This window comes from Festucalex cinctus, chromosome 13 (assembly GCF_051991245.1).
Source record: "Festucalex cinctus isolate MCC-2025b chromosome 13, RoL_Fcin_1.0, whole genome shotgun sequence".
Lineage (NCBI taxonomy): Eukaryota > Metazoa > Chordata > Actinopteri > Syngnathiformes > Syngnathidae > Festucalex > Festucalex cinctus.
In genome coordinates this window covers 10372942-10391231 of record NC_135423.1, presented here as the reverse complement: position 1 = coordinate 10391231, position 18290 = coordinate 10372942, and the positions used below count along the sequence as shown (strand labels likewise).

General features: G+C 41.4%; 1 protein-coding gene across 4 annotated transcripts in view; it reads right to left on the bottom strand.

Moving 5' to 3' along the window:
* Positions 1 to 179: 179 nt before the first annotated feature.
* Positions 180 to 18290, bottom strand: part of sipa1l3 (signal-induced proliferation-associated 1 like 3) — a 57588-nt gene continuing 39477 nt past the window's right edge. For all 4 annotated transcript variants that reach the window (XM_077541635.1, XM_077541636.1, XM_077541637.1 and 1 more), the window contains exons 9-23: positions 16913 to 17495; positions 15646 to 15744; positions 15380 to 15555; positions 11913 to 12173; positions 10454 to 10636; positions 10124 to 10248; positions 8989 to 9110; positions 8486 to 8925; positions 8051 to 8281; positions 7486 to 7648; positions 5727 to 5901; positions 5518 to 5667; positions 5309 to 5435; positions 5154 to 5235; positions 180 to 3703 (exon numbers count right to left, since the gene is read on the bottom strand). In XM_077541635.1, coding sequence (XP_077397761.1) covers positions 3515 to 3703; positions 5154 to 5235; positions 5309 to 5435; positions 5518 to 5667; positions 5727 to 5901; positions 7486 to 7648; positions 8051 to 8281; positions 8486 to 8925; positions 8989 to 9110; positions 10124 to 10248; positions 10454 to 10636; positions 11913 to 12173; positions 15380 to 15555; positions 15646 to 15744; positions 16913 to 17495 — 3106 coding nt within the window. In that variant the 3' untranslated portion in view covers positions 180 to 3514. The remainder of the gene's footprint in view (positions 3704 to 5153; positions 5236 to 5308; positions 5436 to 5517; positions 5668 to 5726; positions 5902 to 7485; positions 7649 to 8050; positions 8282 to 8485; positions 8926 to 8988; positions 9111 to 10123; positions 10249 to 10453; positions 10637 to 11912; positions 12174 to 15379; positions 15556 to 15645; positions 15745 to 16912; positions 17496 to 18290) is intronic.

Sequence of the window (18290 nt, the reverse complement as noted above, 5' to 3'; positions counted from 1 at the left end):
GTTGATTTTCAACTATTAATTTTGACCCCTCCATGAAGTACTGAAGGTCTCATTTTGTTTTTTTACATGATCTTTTGCTGGCAGGGTCTAACATGTAAACAGAAACAGAATTCGGGAGGTTGCAAATGTTTAGCCAAGGTCTGTTACGGAACAAAGGAAAGGCATACAAAAACTTGAATTTTTTTTTTTTTTTTTTTTATAAAATGAAAACATAATTTACAATTCAAATGTACACTTATTACAGCCCAGAGCAAACAAAAGAGGAAAGATGAAGACGTAATAAAAACACAGTACCCTCTTCTCACATCCTCATAGTTGTATGCGTTACAACCCAAAAATAAATTATCAAAACATATAGAAAGGAAAAAAATTGTACAATAATACCATTACTGATTTGTTCAACATGGATCACTGTAGGCTATAAATAGCTTCATTGTACATAAAAATTATATTTAGAAAAACTTTTTTTTTTTACATGAGAAAAACAAGACTTGTAGACACCCAAAAGGAGGAATAAAGAAGTGTGACTTCTCATCAGAAAAATTTAAAGCAGGGGTGGGTTACCCAAACTATTCACGTGCGTGGTTTAAATGCAATTGGGCTTTTTCAATTAGTTCCTCTGAGCTATTTAGAATCGCATGACAGTGACAGGCCATGCTAGGTTGCCCACCCCTGATTTAAGGTTCCATTTACACGTGCCTGTCCTCTCTCTGTCACCACCAACCCATTCCACAAACAGCAAATTCAACTTCACTAATTTCCTGCTAGAAGAAGCCTTAAAGGGAAATCCGCAATGGCAAATAAAAGATTTTTTTTTTTTTAACAGTACCTGTTGATGGCGTAGCGTTTAGGTCCAGCATCATAATGAACCTGAGCCAAGTATTCAAACAGTTCCAGTCATCGCAAACAGTTTTATCGGAGTTATCAAAAAGTACCGGCAGCCGCGAAGCACAAACTTGTCTTTCTGTATGAAAAATAGATAAAACAGTATATAAATAGTTTTTTTTTGTTTTTTTTGTTTTTACACAGACGGAAGGGGGCCATTTTGTCTCCCACATGTACAGTAAATGATAATAGATGCACAACTTTTTTTTTTTTGGTATACAAATAAGAGTATAGAAATAGCTTGAAATTCTGGGAAGAAAATATGTACTTTTTGGATCGAGACAGAGAAAGAACACAATTGTTTTTAGTAGGAAGTGACAGTTAGCCTAGCTTAGTTGCGCTTGACATCGAGGGGCTGGAGGGGGAAAAATTAATTAAGTCATCATTATGGCTTGTGTTGTTAGTTCAATTAAAAATGATGATGAGACATTAGTGGCAAATGCTAATTAGCACTCAAAGGCATAGAATAAGCTAAAGTCACCCACATAGCTTTCTTTATAGTTACATATTAGCTCAATGACTGAAAGAATGAGACATTAGATGGAAGTTAGCCAAGCTGCCGTAGAAAATGCTAAAAGTCACGCTTAGCTCAATGATAAACAGGATAATCCGTGCAAAGTTACAGAAAAACATTCAAACTCACCCACTTAACTTTGTGGCGACGAGCTCAGTGATGAAAAAGATTATGAGAGAACGGTAATGAGCAGTCAAAGCAATTGAAAATGCTAAAAGTCACCCACTTAGCTAGATGAGGGACGTATTATATGGAATCAGAATCCTGCCAATACTCGAAATCTCGTAATAATGGTTTGAATCTCCGAAAACATTTTTGTATGACTGAAAATTTGTTTGTAAAACTTGGCTTGTGACCATTTTGAACCTCTGAAAGTTTGTGGGTGAAGCACTGTAAAATTAAATTGGAAAAAATTGTTGGCTTTTTGAATGATTTAATATGCTTTTTGGAGATTCGAACCAAGTTTTCAGGTCTGCAAATATTTTTTCAATGTTTTGAGAACATTCAGAGTTAACAGGTTTCAAAAATGGGAAACAAATCAAAGCCCAGGTAGAAGAATGTCAGAATGCCATTTTTGAAACTTGGCTGGTGACCGTTTTGTACTTCTGAAAATTTGTGGGTGAAACACTGTAAAGTCATACTTTTAAAAATGTGTGTCTTTTCTTATCAGTTATTTTTATCTTAATGCGTTTTCAGAGATTTTCAAGTCATTCAAAAAATATTTTTGGAGATTCAAAACAAATTTTTAGTCATACAAAAATGTTTTTGGAAATTCAAACCCTTATTACGAGGTTTCGAGTATTGGCAGGATTCTGATTCCATAGTATTAGGAGACATTAGTTGGGGAAGCTAACTAACCAGGCAGCTAGTTAGTAATAAAAATCAGCTACTTAATTTTGGGGTCAAGCGTAGGAAATGCTAATTAGCACTCACAGCCACTACCATCTACTTGGCGTACATACGTGTGGCTCAATAATTGATGATAATAAAACATTAGCATTAAATGCTCATTAGCAGCAAGCTAGTTCGTACTGGGTGAGAATTACTCATTACGTAGCTTTTAAAAGCCAAAGAAAGCACTAAATGTCAACTCACTTAGCTAAGTGGTTCAAAGGTAATGAGACTTTATAATTGGGAAGCTAACTAATCATGTAGCTTTCTCGCTCCTATTGAGCTGGTGGCTCAGTGATTAAAGGGACGATGAAATAGCATAAAATGTCATTTATGGAGTGCGCTCACTAGCGCTCCCAAGTTATAGCATATGATAAAACTCGCTCACTTTGTTCAATGATGAAAGGATGATAATGGTGGCATTAGCGGTAAATGCTAATTGGCGCTCAAAACCGTGGAGGCCAATCCCAGTGTGGCTTGTGATCTTGTGTTAGTTTAATGAAAAGGATGATGACATTAGTGGAAATGCTAATTAGCTGTCCAGTTAGCGTACAAAGCCAGAGAAAATGTTGAAAAGTCTCCAACTTAAACTCGGTGACAACAGAATGATATGACATTAGGGGGATATGCTAATTAGCCAGACAGCTTGTTCACGTGCAAAGCATTAAAACACTGAAAGCTATTCACTTAGCTTTGTGGCTATGCGTTAGCTCAGTGCTTAAAAGGATGAACCATTAGCGTAAAAAGGCCAATTAGCACTCAGAACTCTAGCGAAAAATGATATGTGTTAGAAATATCTCCAGTACTAAAGGTCCTCAGTGTAAACGATGAGGGTCCACGAGTTTTCCGTAAACTAGTTTGTTCGTCACCCAGCTGTCGTCGTATAAACACTCACACACTCTTGTAGTCCATCAATTTCAGTACAATATAGATTATATAGATAGGTGAGCATGTACCTCACAGTCGTCATATGTACATTACTTAAGACTGTGTAGCGCTTCCAGGACTTCAAGTGCATTGTGGGAGATGTAGTCTATCGTGGTGTTTTTGGCTGACTGGCTTGCAGGAACAGTGTTTAGGCCTCTCCAGGTGATTTCAACAGTCTCCTCGAACGTAGGAACCATAAATCTCATACTTAGAAAAATAAGAGGCTCAGAGGGGCGGGGCTGGGTGGGCTAGGGGGTTAAATGTTTCCAGTTTTAAGGCAGTCCATTCCAGCCGCGTTCACTCCCTCTTGGGCGGCGCCTGGTGCGCGGCGGGTTGCGCGGAGCGCTCGCCCTCACCCAGGTGGCCGAAGAGTCGGTTGAACTTGCGCAGCTGCTCGCTGGCCGTCACGCTCTCCTCCTGCAGCCGTTGGTTGTTCTCGCGCAGGTTGGCCATCTCGGCCATCAGCGCCACTTTGTCGTGCTTCTCCTGAAATGACACATAACACGTATAATAGCATGATGGATGACACGTAGCATTAGTGTGCATGAAATTATAATGCATAACAGTTGAATTCTTTACATTCTATTTATTGTCTCAAGTATGTTTTAATATGGGGTGTCAAAATTAGTGCGTTAATTTTGAGATAATTTCAAGTTCCTTTAATGTCACTATTTTTTTTAAACGGGCGATTAATGACCGCCCCTAATGCAGCAAGACACATCCACGTCTAAATTTAGCAGTAATAAATTAAATAAAAATGCATATATTTGTGGAGAATGGGGTTAAGTTGGAGTTTACAATTGTTACTTCATGTTAAAGATTAGATAGGTCTTAAAAAAATGCACCAATGTCTTACAAATGCAATTATGACATCTAGTGGCAGAAAAATGACCTCAACACAAATCAATCACTCATTTTTTACATTTTTTTTTTTTTTACAGTCAACTCAATTTTATGTATTATGAAATTACAGTATCAATGACTAAAAGATGCAGCCATGTTTCTATTAGTTTAACATTTTTTTCCACTTTTATTATAACAAGAATATGAAACCTTAGAAAAAAAAATAATGTATATTTAGAATAGATATAAAATTTGCGATTAAATGTGAGATAACTATTTAAATTATGCAATTAATTATGATAAAATGTTAATCGCCTGACATCCGTAGTTTTTATAATGTACAACAAAGCAGAGTGGACTATTTCAATGACATCATTGACTTGCATTTCTCTCTCTCTCTCTCTCTCTCTCTCTCTCTCTCTCTCTAGCACATCTATCTCTCTCTCTGACTAGCATATCTCTCATGAATCTTTATTTCATCCTCACCTCCAGTGTGTGCGATCAGCCAGCGCCCTGTAGACAGTTGATATATGCGCAGCAGACAGCTGATAGTTGCGCCTTCCGCCGTCGAAAAGACAAACAACTTGTAGATTAGTGCGCGTCTATCAGCTGCATGCGGGGCGCCGCGCAGTGATACGAACGAACAGAAAAGTAGTGCCTGGCGGTAATGGCGTCCGACTTTTTTCAGAAAGGAGTATTGTGATGCAAATGTATCACTCTTTTGAACACAAATTGTTTTTAGAAGAAAAACACTTTATTTCTGTGACACCAGCCAGCTTGCTGGACTATTTTCCTCTCGTCCAACACCGGACCAGAACTCGCGTCACAGAACGCTGTCAGGGGTAAGTCAGTGATGATCGCGCACACTGGAGGTGAGGATGAAATAAGAGTTTCATGTCAAAAAATCCGAACTATCCCTTTAACTAGCATCTCTCTCTCTCTCTCTCCCCCTCTCTTTAACTAGCATCTCTCTTTCTCTCTGACTTTGACTCCCATATCTCTCTCTCTGACTAGCATATCTCTCTCCCCCTCTCTCTCTTTGACTAACATATCTCTCTCACTCACTCACTCACTCAGAGTGCGATTCACTCACTCTTTCCAGGTCATTGTTTAGCTGTTTTAACATCACCTCCAGATGGTGAAGACGCCCTGACAAAGCGTTGGGCCCCTCGTCGCTGCAAAAAAGAAGGAAAAAAAAAATTGCACATCACATTAATGGTCAAGTGTGCACCAAGAAAATCAAGGTACCTGCTGAAGGTGGGTGTGGTCCGTGGCGTCTGAGGAGTGGGAAACTGCACAGGACTGCCGGCAGGCCTCATGTCCACGGTGCCTCCTCGTGTCTCGGTTAGTGAGAAGAGCGACACGGCTCTTTGTGCTGGAAGTCGAAAACACGTGATTGGAGTAAGAGTTCACACTGTTGTCCACAAGTGGTAAGAGTTATGTGAGGTATGTATCACCTTCATAGACTTTGGCAGCATTGACCAGACTGGACCACTCCAGTCCACATGCCGTGTCAGGCAGGGGCATGAGTCCGGGATCCAACCTCCTTAGTGGGGGGACTTTGTCTCGCACCTCAGTAAGGGACAGTTCAGACGCAGATAGCGGCACTGAAAGGAAACGCTCGCAGTGAGTACAACAAACTGTGGTGTGAAGCCACTAAACTCACCTTTCTTGGGCTGCGTGTGGTTGGACGAGGTGGAGTGCTTGCGCGTGGGCAGCGTGCACGTGAAGAGCATGTCCATGGGGGCTGACTGGTTTTCCGAGTTGGCAAAGCTGGCGTCCCGTCGACCGCTGCACAAAGACTCGTCGGAAAAGGTACGCTGCAACGTGCGCCTGGGGGACTGCGGCAGAGAACAGCGACACAATATCCATCACATGATCACTTTTTAAAATCACTAACATGGTGCTCTTTTGTGTACTTTTAAAAGATATTCAAAGCATTTTTCCCATTACTTAAATATTTGGTTTGAATTATTCTACATGAATTTTGATTATAAATTAAATTCATTAAATAACAATCCATCCATCCATCCATTTTCTTGACCGCTTATTCCTAACAAGGGTCGCGGGGGGTGCTGGCGCCTATCTCAGCTGGCTCTGGGCAGTAGGCGGGGGACACCCTGGACTGGTTGCCAACCAATCGCAGGGCACACAGAGACAAACACCATCCATACTCACACGCACACCTAGGGACAATTCGGAGCGCGCAATTAACCTGCCATGCATGTCTTTGGAATGTGGGAGGAGACCGGAGTACCCGGAGAATTAAATAACAATACAATTTAAAAAAAAATTAGCATTAGCAAACCTTTTTTTTTTGTATTTTTTCTCAAATTTAGTCTGGCCATCAGGTGACTCCATAGAAAGAGAAATAGCTCTTTATATCAACGAGCTTTTCCACCACTGCAATAGAAGCATAATAGCGTTCACTACTTAGCAGCAACCAGCAGAGGGTACAATTTATCTATTTGTCTACTCATGCTGTAGAAACTAAAGCAGAATGTAAAAAAACAGTGCAAATGTCAGCTTAGGTCAGGGATCAGCAACCTTTACTGTCAAAAGAGTCACAAATCCTTTGAACATTGTAGTCAATGAAACAGTGCATTAAGTCTAATGTCACATATGGTCATTTCCTACCTGTCTTCTTCCTTTTTTTGGACACTTTATGTTTTTTTAATTACTTTTTTATTGCCTTTTGCTATCAAAATGTCTGACTTTTTTTGGTGCAATTTTGTCGATATTTTACTGTAACTTTCTGCCTTTCTTCTTTTGTTTCTGTGCATTTCATGGTTACTTTTTGAATGCTTTCTTTTCTGTCTTTTCTAAAATACATTTTCTGACTTTTTTGCAATTAAATTTGTAATTTTATGTTTTTCTTCTTCCTTTTTAGGCATTTCATGTCACTTTACATTTTAAGGCTATTTTTAAATTACTTTTTTTTATTGCCATTTGCTATCAATTTTCTGACATTTTTGTGGACTTTTTATGGTAACTTTCTGCCTTTCTTCTTTTGTTTCTGTACATTTTATGGTTTCTGAATTTCTTTTCTGCCATTTTTTAAATACATTTTCTGACATTTTTGCAATTCAATTTGTAATTTTATGTTTTTCTTCATCGTTTTTAGACATTTCACGTCACTTTTTGAGCATTTTTAGGTATTCTAATTATTATTATTTTTATCTACCTTTCATCTTGATTTTTCTGAAAACTTAAAATATATATACAAACATAATTTCTGTAAATTATTTTTTTTAGAGATCCACAGGGAGGGACAAAAGAGCCACATGTTGCAGACCCCCGAGTTAGGTGTTAAGCAAAATTGAAGCTGTACTCAACTAAAAAGCTAATTTACATGAGGCTTAAACACTTTGCATAATATCTTCAAGCATGGTATAACTGTGTGCGCACGAATGTGCGGTCCTCACTGGATCCCGCTGCGGAGACTCTCCGGGGTTGTCCATGATGATGAGTTTCTTCAGGTCGTCCTCGATGGTGCTCTTGTACGTCCGTCTCGGAGAGCGCAGGTCTCGCAGCGACGCCCGCAGTCGTGGTTGTCCAAACACGTTCTTCGAGTTCATGTCCACCTGGCTAAAGACAACAACACACAAATGCAGAAGGTGAGTAATTGACAGGCGCCCAATAAGCACAAAACAGAGTGAAAACAGGAAACCAACATGAAAGTCATTTTATGCATTTTTTCCCCCACAAAAATTAGCTCACTCAAAATTGTAATATTATGGACTCAGTTTGCTAACGTCACATGACCAGGTGAGCTGTGAATGGTTGTTACCTATTTCCTGAGCATGTGTGATGTCATCTTCAGTCGACAGCAAGCAGAAATATGTTTTTGAAGTGTATTAATTGTACATGTAAAATAATGTACTACGTTATCAAATGAATTCTGGACAAAATATGAACTTTTTACTGCTGAAAATGGCTACATTGAGTCAAGTATCCCTTTAAGATCGGAGGTATTATAAACATACGTACGTCTTGCTATTGCTGCTGTCGCAGCTGGACGAGGTGTTCGCGTTGGAAGATGAGGGGACGACATCGTCGGGCTGCCAGGCGCTTTGTCTGCTCTTTCCGTAGAAGGACTTGGGGGCGGAGCTAGAGAGAGGGGTGGAGCTCAGGTGGGCCGAAGTGGGCGTGGTGGTCGCGGCGCGGACGGGTCGTGCTTTGTCCGCCGTTGGAGTCTTGTAACCCTGAGGTGTGTAGGCTCTGGAAGACAACGACAAAAGCTTGAATATGATGAAAGCTGAGCGTGGGGAGCTTTTTTCCTTGACAATCATGTAATGTTGTGAGAAATAATATATGTGCTGCCTTAAAATGCTGCTTCCCGTTAAGAATACCAAACAGTTTTTCTGTTGTAGCCCAAATTGGTAGATGTCCAATTTAGTCCTATTGCTCACTGTGTCTTATTACCTTGGTTTGAAAGCATCCATTTTTTCAGCACTGGATTTAGGAGGCGGGAACGTCCGAGTGCGGAACCCTTTGTTCTGATTGGCTGTGGCCGTAACGCCGGGTGACGACTCCCGTTTATTTGCATCCCCCGCGCCGCCACTCCTTCCCACGGACAGCTCCTGGTTGTAAGTGATAGCCCCGTGCGAGGGCTTGTGGGATTGGCCGCCGGCAATGTGGCGACTGTTGTGGTTGTTGTAGTAGGCCGGCGTGTCAATGCCGCTGTCGTTGGATCCGCCTTTGTTGAGGTGGTCCGGATCGGGCTCTGCTGGGTCACCTGGAAGTCCCCCGTTCCCTCTGTCGCCTGCCGGTCCTCCCTCAAACCAGCGCTCGTCGCTATGGCTGCTGGAGGCGTTGCTGGACAGCGTGTTGCTGCTGGAGTGGCTGGAGTACTGGGCCTCACCCTGTGGCATGCGCAGAGCTGGTTAAGCAAGGAAGGTGAAAAGAGTGACAATCGTGAGCGAAACCTTTGATTGTCTGTTTGGAGACTCTTTCCCTTGGACGTCTTGTCTGAGTCTCCTCTGGCCTCCTCCTCCTCCTCCACCAGCTTGCACCCTGGATGCTGCCACCGGAACATGCCAGAGGGGTTCTACACACAAAACACAAACGCCACAACAAACTTCACCAAAAAGGCCTTGATCAGGTACTACATTGTTTTAATGAGCTTGAGTCCTTAATTCAAGTTGAATTTAAAGATACACACTGCAAATAAAAATAGTCAAAGAAAAAGCACGAGCGCACATTGTGTAACTAATAAAGGTCGTCTTATCTTGAGGCTTATTTTTTTTTCAGAATACAATCATATTATGACAAATTATAGACCCAATTTACTGAGAATACAAAGTATTATTATAGCATTAAAGAAATACAGTGTTTCCTCGCTATAACAGTTCACTTGTAACGGCCTTGCTGTTTCACTTTTTTTTTTTAGTCAATTTTGCATCCATTTTTTTTTATTTTTTATTAATGAAGGTTGGAACATTGAGAGAAACAAGAGAGCAATGTGAGAAGATGTAAATGCCTGTATAAGAAATGTGTATAAAGTGTGTGGTGAAGCTCATTACAGCCCTAAAACATTTAGAATAAATGTAAATAAATATAAGGCTGACGACTTGGCGGATTTCACATATTGCAGGTATTTTTTGGAACGTAAATCCAGTGATAAACAAGAGAACACTAATATTATAAGAATAAAGTGACAATATTATGAGAATAAAATCATATTATTACTACAAATGCTGAGGAAAATAAAGTTGTACGGTGCTATTAAAAAAAATATGAAAGATGTAATATGAAAAGCAGAATAAAGTTGTAACATGACAACAACAAATTTGTAAATTTCCAACAAAAAAGTTCAAATCACGAAAAAAATCACAATAAAAGCCTGGGGAAAAAAGTAATTAAAAAAATGTAAAAAAATAAAAATAAAAAATCCAGACTTCGAGACGAGGGCGATCAGATGATACTGAGCAGCTCTGTTCTCCTCTGACCTTTTGACTTGACAATTGTTCCACTATAGAATTGGACCATTGATACAGAATGTGAACAACTTGAGTGCACTTTCAAAATGGAGGCCAGCTGTACTCTGGGGAGCCAACGTACCAGTTTTGCAGCGCTCCATCGTGCTCTCCTGACTGGTGAAGCCGGATGACGATTCTCCACTGGACATGATGTCCATGCTGAAGTGGGGCTCATAGGGCAGCAGGGCACGCTGTCCTGTTCCATATCTGCGCAGAGCACAAAAAACATGATGACCATAGTCAACACATCTACTTTTTTAAAGAGTTCAACTGTCCCAACTTCAAGACATTGGCTTTCTTTTTGCATTTCAATTGAATAAAACCAGAGTCCGTCCTTCACTAGATTGCTAACACTCATTACAGTTGGTTTGACTGACTTAATCTAGAAGAGACGACACACACACTCACACACCTGTCAGGCGAAGGTTTATAGCGCACAAATGGCCCCGGTGTGATTCCAGGTGGCCCCATGGTGGAGAGGCCCACCAGGCCGGAGGAGGGCGACGAGAAGCTGGCTGAGGGGTTTCTGTAAGGCAGCATTCGGTCACCGCCTGCAGGTGATATGTTGTAGTGGTTCTCTGGGTAGCTGACTGGCCTGACCAGACAGAGCAGAGAGAGTGCAGCGGTGAAACAAACATTGAGATGACTAAACGTGAGTTTGTGTCAATTTATTGTACCAAATTTAAATGGCAACATGGCGACCCACACTGATGCAAACAATTTTCATTATTAATTAAATACAGTGTTCCCTTGTTTATCGCGGGTTCATCTTTCGCGGCATCGCTGTTTGTTACAGCGTGCTTTTTTTTTGGGTTTGTTTATTTTTTTTGGTCGTTGCGCGGCCGTATCTCTCGAACCTTATGTCCGTCTGGCGACATATGGGGATCTGCGGATTCATCTTGACGAGACCTTTCCAACGGTGTCTGTCCCGTCGCTCCATGACATTGCATTCCAGAGATAGAAAATATATACTGTGCTGTATAAGAAGTAAATAAAAAAAAAAAAAAAAAAATCATTGAAAAAAAATACTAATGAAAAAAAACCAAAAAAACAAATGATGAATGAAAAAGCATTCATAATAAACAAAAAATCATACCAAGATGAAAAAACATTTAATAGATGAACAAATATATATATACTGTTCTGTACTGTCTACTGTAATAAGTAAATAAAACAAAACAAAACATACTTTTAATGGAAAAATGAATGTAAATGAGAAAAAAACATATGATGAATGAAAAATCATTTATAATAAAGCAAAAATCATACCAGAACGAAAAAACATATATAATAAACGAAGAAAATACATATAATTCACGGGAATATTATTTTACTTTTTTTAATTAACATGGATTTCCATTAGTTAGCACGCCCGCCTCCCAGTACTGGGGACACGGGTTCCAGTCCAGGCTCCGGCCTTCCTGGGTGGAGTTTGCATGTTCTCCCCGTGCCTGCGTGGGTCTTCTCCGGGTACTCCGGTCTCCTCCCACATTCCAAAGATATGCATGATAGGTTATTTGGGTGCTCCGAATTGTCCCTAGGCGTGCTTGTGTGTGTGGATGTTTAGTCTCTGTGTGCCCTGCGATTGGCTGGCAACCCGTTCAGGGTGTACCCCGCCTACTGCCCAGAGGGTGCTGAGATAGGCTCCAGCACCCCCGCGACCCTTGTGAGGAGTAAGCGGTTCAGAAAATGGATGGATGGATGGATGGATGGATTGATTTCCATTATTGCAGATAATTTTTGGAACGTAACACCCACGATAAACAAGGGAACACTGTATATACAACTCAAGCCCTATTCATTACTCCATGCTAATCCTCATGTTTAAGTTCAAATTGTTGCCTTTTATCATTTATCAACGTATTTCTTACCTCTTGGAGTTGAAGTGCTGCGGCTCTCTGTAGGGAACAGGCATCAAAGCCTTGTGAGAAGAACGCAGCGGTGGAGGTGGTGGCGGGGCGCCCATGGGGGCCCACCGCTGCGGGTTGGGGGTGCCGTGTAGCCCCTGAGGGACGGGGACCGGGCTGTCCCAACGCCAACCCGAGCGAGGGGAGGGTCTGTATCCCGCGGCCAAAGGCTCAGCTTCAGGCTTATGCTCCATGGTCTTCATCTCATATTCCTCTGTGCAGCCCCTGAAACAGTCACAAACAGAACGAATCATTCACAAGCGCCCTTCCCCTTCTGTAAAGACCCGAACTGCATATTAAAACTCACAATCATGTGCTGAGAGCACACTTTGTAGAAAACAGCAGACGCATAATGGCAGCTACTAATGAGCTCCCCTGACACTGACAGGAGCAGAATGAGAGGAGAGGAAACTGATTATTGGCACAACAGGACTCCATCTCGCCTACTGAGGGACGGAGGTCAAGTATGTGTGTGTGAATTGCGGTCCAATCGAATCAAAGAGCTCCTCACACAAGGCCTCTGCCAGTATATACAGTAGAAGATACAAATTTCCTACTCTCTGCATGCATGGTCACAATCGTACGGAGCACAGAGTACAGAACAAAAATATTATTATTATTATTTTATTTTATTTTTTTTAACCACTCAACTCCAAGGGACTTGTTGCAGAGTACATGACTTACTGGCTCAGTTAAGGTAAGGCAAGGCATGTACCGTAATTAGTGACACACACAGTATTGGTAAAGTTTTATGCTTTTTTTACTGTATAGTATCATCCTAATATAATCTAGGTATATCATTTTATGGAACAAGTATACAAACATGTCAATCAATCGGATTTGGCATGATTTTAGTACAGTTACGTTTCTATGGAAGCTTATTGCATGCAGGAAAGTGTCCATCATTAGTGAGTCTGCAACAGGTCACTGAGTTCAGTGGTTGAAAAAAAAAAAAGAAAAAAAAAAAGAAAAAGAAAAAAGAAAAAGAAAAAATTCCGAAACACATTTTTTTTCTTCTGTTTTTCCCCCATTTTTCTGAATTTTTAAAATGTTTTTTCTGAGTAATTCTTCCTCCTGTTTTTCTTAACTTTTTTCTTCTCAATTTTCTGATTTTTTTTAATGACAGAAAAAACAAAAAAACAAAAACAAAAAAAACCCAGAAAATTAAACAAAACAACACAAAACAAAAAAATACACAAAAAACAAAGCTTTCCCAAAAAATTTGTCAGAAAACCTTTTTTTTCCCAAGTGAATGCAACTATCAGACTAATGCCGACGGCTTTATTAAATCACACTAATGAATGAAAACTGGCTGACATTTAATTTCACCAATAACTGTGAATTAACTATCAGAGCTCCCATGTAGCGAGTGTACATCAGTTATACTTGCCCATTTGTCCTGATTAATCCAAGTGCTTTGGGAAATTACGCCTTCATCATGCAAATAAAATGAATACAACACACATCCTACTACATAAAAAGGAATGACTTAAAAGCCATCTATCTCCATTGTAGCATTTCCATATACTGCTTTGTCAAAGTAGTACATACCTAAAGCGCCTACGCACGCACACACGGATGGTCTCTTCCTACACAGCTGGCGCCCCCCCAACGTGCACGCGAGGTTAAAGCCACTATCGCCATCTATCACACCTTCTCTTCCGCCGTATCCGTCAGTCTCAGAAGCCGAAGCAGAGCGGAGGCAACCCTCACTCTTCTATCTATCTCCATTCCGCCCACTCCTATTCACCCTCGCTCGACGCTGTTGAGACACGTTGTTCTCCTCTTGACGGCCCCGCCTTCCCCTCTTTATCCCTCCCTCTTTAACCGCAAAGCATTTTTAATTAATCGCATCCACTCGCTTGTATTATTTATTTATTTTTAGTTGCCTTAACCCCCCCCCTCCCCTCCCTCCTGCGGATTCGAGTCCTTAATCTCACGCAATCGGCTTGCTTGGCACATCACGCCAAATGAGCGGGAGAAGAGAGAGGCAGGGTGAAGAGTGAAACACAAGACTCTTAATTACTAGCTGTACCAATGCCACAAAGCGTGTGTGCGTGTGTGTCGGGGTGTGTGTGGGGGTGTGGGTGTGTGTGTGTAAAAGGGTTGAAAGTTAGTGTAATTAAATGGCCTCCAACATTAAAGCGCTGTGACTGCAATGAAAAGTCTCTCTCAAACACACAGACATGCTCACACAAGCCATTACTGCAGCCTTCAACCACTTTACAGCATCATGAGACATGACTCATTATCATTATCTTAATCATTATAGCCAAGGCCATACTGGATTGGGGTGCAAAGAACTCATAGGAAATGAAAAGGTTAAAGTGAATGCCGAACGCTATAATTTTTTTGATGCTTTCCCTCCACACACATCCTAGCTTGTGCCTGTTTGCTCGCTTCCTCTTTTCGCACCCTCCCACACAAAATTCTGCCCACCATCTCAGCCGTGCTTTTGTGTTTGTGTCATGGGTAAGGAGGGGCATTGGAGTGAATGGCATTGGACAACACAAAAACTGGGATGTTTTGTAGATATAGTGGAATAAATGTGAAGTCACATTTTTATGTAACGATATTAGCAGCAACTTCCTGAAATGCACCAAAATACCAAGGCAGAACAAATGTAAAGTCCATGAATAACGCACCATAATGCTAAATCAAGAGCAGCTCGGCTGATACTGTACAGAGCGGTCCTCAAGGCATGAGAATCACCTGTCGCCGTAAATCCATATTTCATATAGGTCTCCTGCTATTGTCTGTGAATGTACCTTCCTATTTCTTCTTGGTCATAGGCTCTTGTGTTGTCTCATCACTGGACCCTTTCCACCATTGCAAATTAACTGAGTCGGCATGGCTGCAGCCTTGAGACCTCGATCAGTGAAAGCTCGATTAATGGAAGTTGTCGAAGCCGGCGCCGGCAGCTCTCTATTTTTTTAAAATAAGAATATGGAGCGCCAATGAAGAAGTAGAATAATAATAATAATATGGAGTCACGACTCACAAGTTACATTATGCAAAAGCCTATCTACCAAAGTTGACTTTCCTAACCTAACTCTTAAAACCATATAAACATTTACTTCCGCTCATCAAGTCGAGGTATCGACGTATGCATGAGCGTTAAGCTTAATTTTATTTTGAAATTCATCAACGCTTCCGCTGTGGAGGTCCACAAGAGCGTTGAAGTCGTACACTCTTCAATTAACTTTCCAAATACTTTTTGTGTCGTGTTGTGTCTGTTTTGGACTCATTCTGCTAGCTTGTGGATTTGGCATTTACATTTAGCGCTGCGCGACTGAGATAATTAGCATCCTGACATGCGTCAACTACGTCAGACTATTGTAGCAGAGAGAATCTGATCACAATTAATTACACCGATCCCTCGTTCACAGCAGACATTTTACAGCAGCAGAACGAAAATGGACTTTACGCACCTCCGCGGTCCGCCTTCTTCGTACGGTGGGATGATGACCACTTTGACCGTGACCGACGTCCTGAGCAGGTCAATCATCTGCTCGTGAGTCAGTGTTACCGCGGCGACCTTGCAGATCTCCACCAGGCGGCTGCCCTGCCTCAAGCCCGCTTGCCAGGCAAAGCCGTACTCTTCCACCTGCATGGCAACACACACCAACAATTCGGGTTAACTCAAAAGCACGTGCGGACTCTTGCCGAGCGAGCGAGCGTGGCAGCTGACGGTTACCTCCGCCACGGTGCCATCCAAGCGCACGTGGAAGCCCAACTGGCCCAGCCCGTTTCTCCTCAGCGTCATATCCACCGTCTCGCATCCCACAGTCAGTGACTGAAAACAAGAGAGGAAGCATGCAACATTTGAAATTATGGAAAGTAACAGGACATTTGAATGACTGTTTTTTGTTTCAATCCTAAAATACTTCATATTTTCCCGCTGTGTCAACAGGCTCTCCATAATCGTGATCAGCCGCAGGATCAGCATGAATTTTCTACTTCTGTGAAGATTAACTTGTTCTGTTTATTTTCCCCTAAATTTTCTTTCTGTGCTGGATTAGGACTTCAGGAAATCTCCTTTTCTGGCCATTTAATTCATCAAATATCACAGGGATTATCATAATATGGAAATGGCCCCTCATCAGAGTCCACATGCAATTGCGCAACTCCCGAGCTAAGTGATCACACTGAGTGCTATTAAAACCAATCTTTTTATATCACTGTCGGACTCATGTTAATTAGTTACTCTACGCAACGTATATTAGCTGGGATGCTTATTAGCTTTAATCTTCTTACATACTTCTATATTCATTCAAGGCTTATGATGTTCATTGATGAGTTACTTCTGAACATATCAAAGGCTGATTATCTTAAAAATGAATTTTGGAATTAGTTCTAATTTCAAAACAGGGGCTTTCAACTATTGTGGATCCACTGCAATTTCATGCTATTTGTGCATGTTTTATTCATAAAACCTATTATTAATAAAGGTTTGGGGTTTAAATTGTTCATAAGTGTGAATGTACGCAATTGTCTATTTATGTGCCCTGTGACAGTCAGCTGCGATGGCATTCTCCCATACTCCAAAAACACGCAAGTGAGCTTCACGAGCACAAGCGCAATGCAAAATAGATGGATGGATATAATTATAGTATGTTTGAACTAGCATGTTTGAAGTTTTCTAGTAGAATATAATGGAAGTCACACATAATTATAATCCATCATAGTCAACCTCTTTTTTTGTTCTAACTTCAAAACAGAAAACGAAAATGCATCATTTTGGTCAAATTCTAAATAGCACTACTTCAGGGGCTTTTTATTTCGGCTTGACTTTGTACTCTTTATAAAACCTACCATATTATTAATCCTCTGGAGCGGCAATATGCTAAATCAGAAGTGTACCTTCAAGAACATCTTGTGTCTACAATTTTTATCTAGACATCTGAGACAACTAAAGAAGCACTGGCTGTAATTCCATCTACGTTTCTAGGAATATTCCTCACCTTCAACCTCTGCACCATTTCCCTGATGTCCTGTGCGCTGCCCTCAGGCACGCGCACAGCGATGTGGTCGCCTCTGCCGTAGAAGATCTTTAAAGCCAAGCGCTCAGCAGTCCAGCCAATCACGTCGGCGCAGAAGCAGTTGAACACCACTTCTTTGGTTAAGCAATCCACCAGGACGATGTATTCGGCGGAAAAGCCCAGAGCGCAGCGGAGCTCAGCTCCACCGCCGCTAAAGTCCTGGGCCAGGACCCTCCAGGCGACGGCCCCGGTGGACCCCAGCTCGGCCGCCTCTCGCGCTTTCGAGCGCTCGCGTTTTTTAGACGCCAGGGAGATGAGGTTGTTCAGTTTCCCGGCAGAGTCCATGGGGGTGCTGCTGATGTAGTTCTCCGCCAAGTCGCGCAGGTATTCCTGCCTCGTCCGCGTCGCCATGGTGTGGAACTTCTCAGACTTGTGCGCCGCATTTTCCGCGTTGATGATTTTGGCTAGCAGGAAGTTCCGAAAAGTGTCCGAGTTGCGGAAGGTGATGCTGCTCGGGATGGGTGGGCCGAAAGGAGGAACGTCCTTCATTCTTGTCACAGCGACACTGAGGGAAGACGAAGGTAAACAGGTCAAGATTTGAATACCATACTTCGTCACATATTTGTCTCCGTTTTACATTTGCATTTGATTTTTTTCCCCCAAACAAATTAAATTGGACCAGAAGAAACTATTTTTGTTTGTTTGTTTAACAGAGTAGCACCATAATGGAATAATCCTTGTAGTAGTTGAATTGCTGTAAAAATAAATAAATAAATAAATAAATAAATAAATAAATAAATTTTACACGAAAAGGAACGTTTTACATACAGTCGTCATCAAAGGGGAAGTCAACCCAACAAAAAAATGTTGACAATAATGTTATATGTGACCTCACTAGTCTAAACATGACATTCTGATTAATATTATATTTGTGGAATACGAGTTGAGCAGCAAAATCCAGCCATTTTTATCCATCTCAGGGGGTGGCCATTTTGCCACTTGCGGTCGACTGAAGATGACATCAATGTTGCTCAGGTCTCAGGTAACAACCAATCACAGTTCAGCTTCAGAAAACAGGTGAGCTGTGATTGGTCGTAGCCAGAGCCCTGAGCAACATTGATGCCATCTTCAGTTGACAGCAAGTGGCAAAATGGCCGCCCCGAGATGGCCAAAAACGGCTGGATTTTGCTTCATAATTCATATTCCACAAATGTAATATTAATCAGAATGTCATGTTTAGACCAGTGAGGTCACATATAACATATGATTGCCAAGAAATGTTAAAATGACTTCTATTTTAAGCACAGTTTACATGTTCAATAGGGAGTAGGAAAATGTTTTGTTAACTCTCCCTCACTGG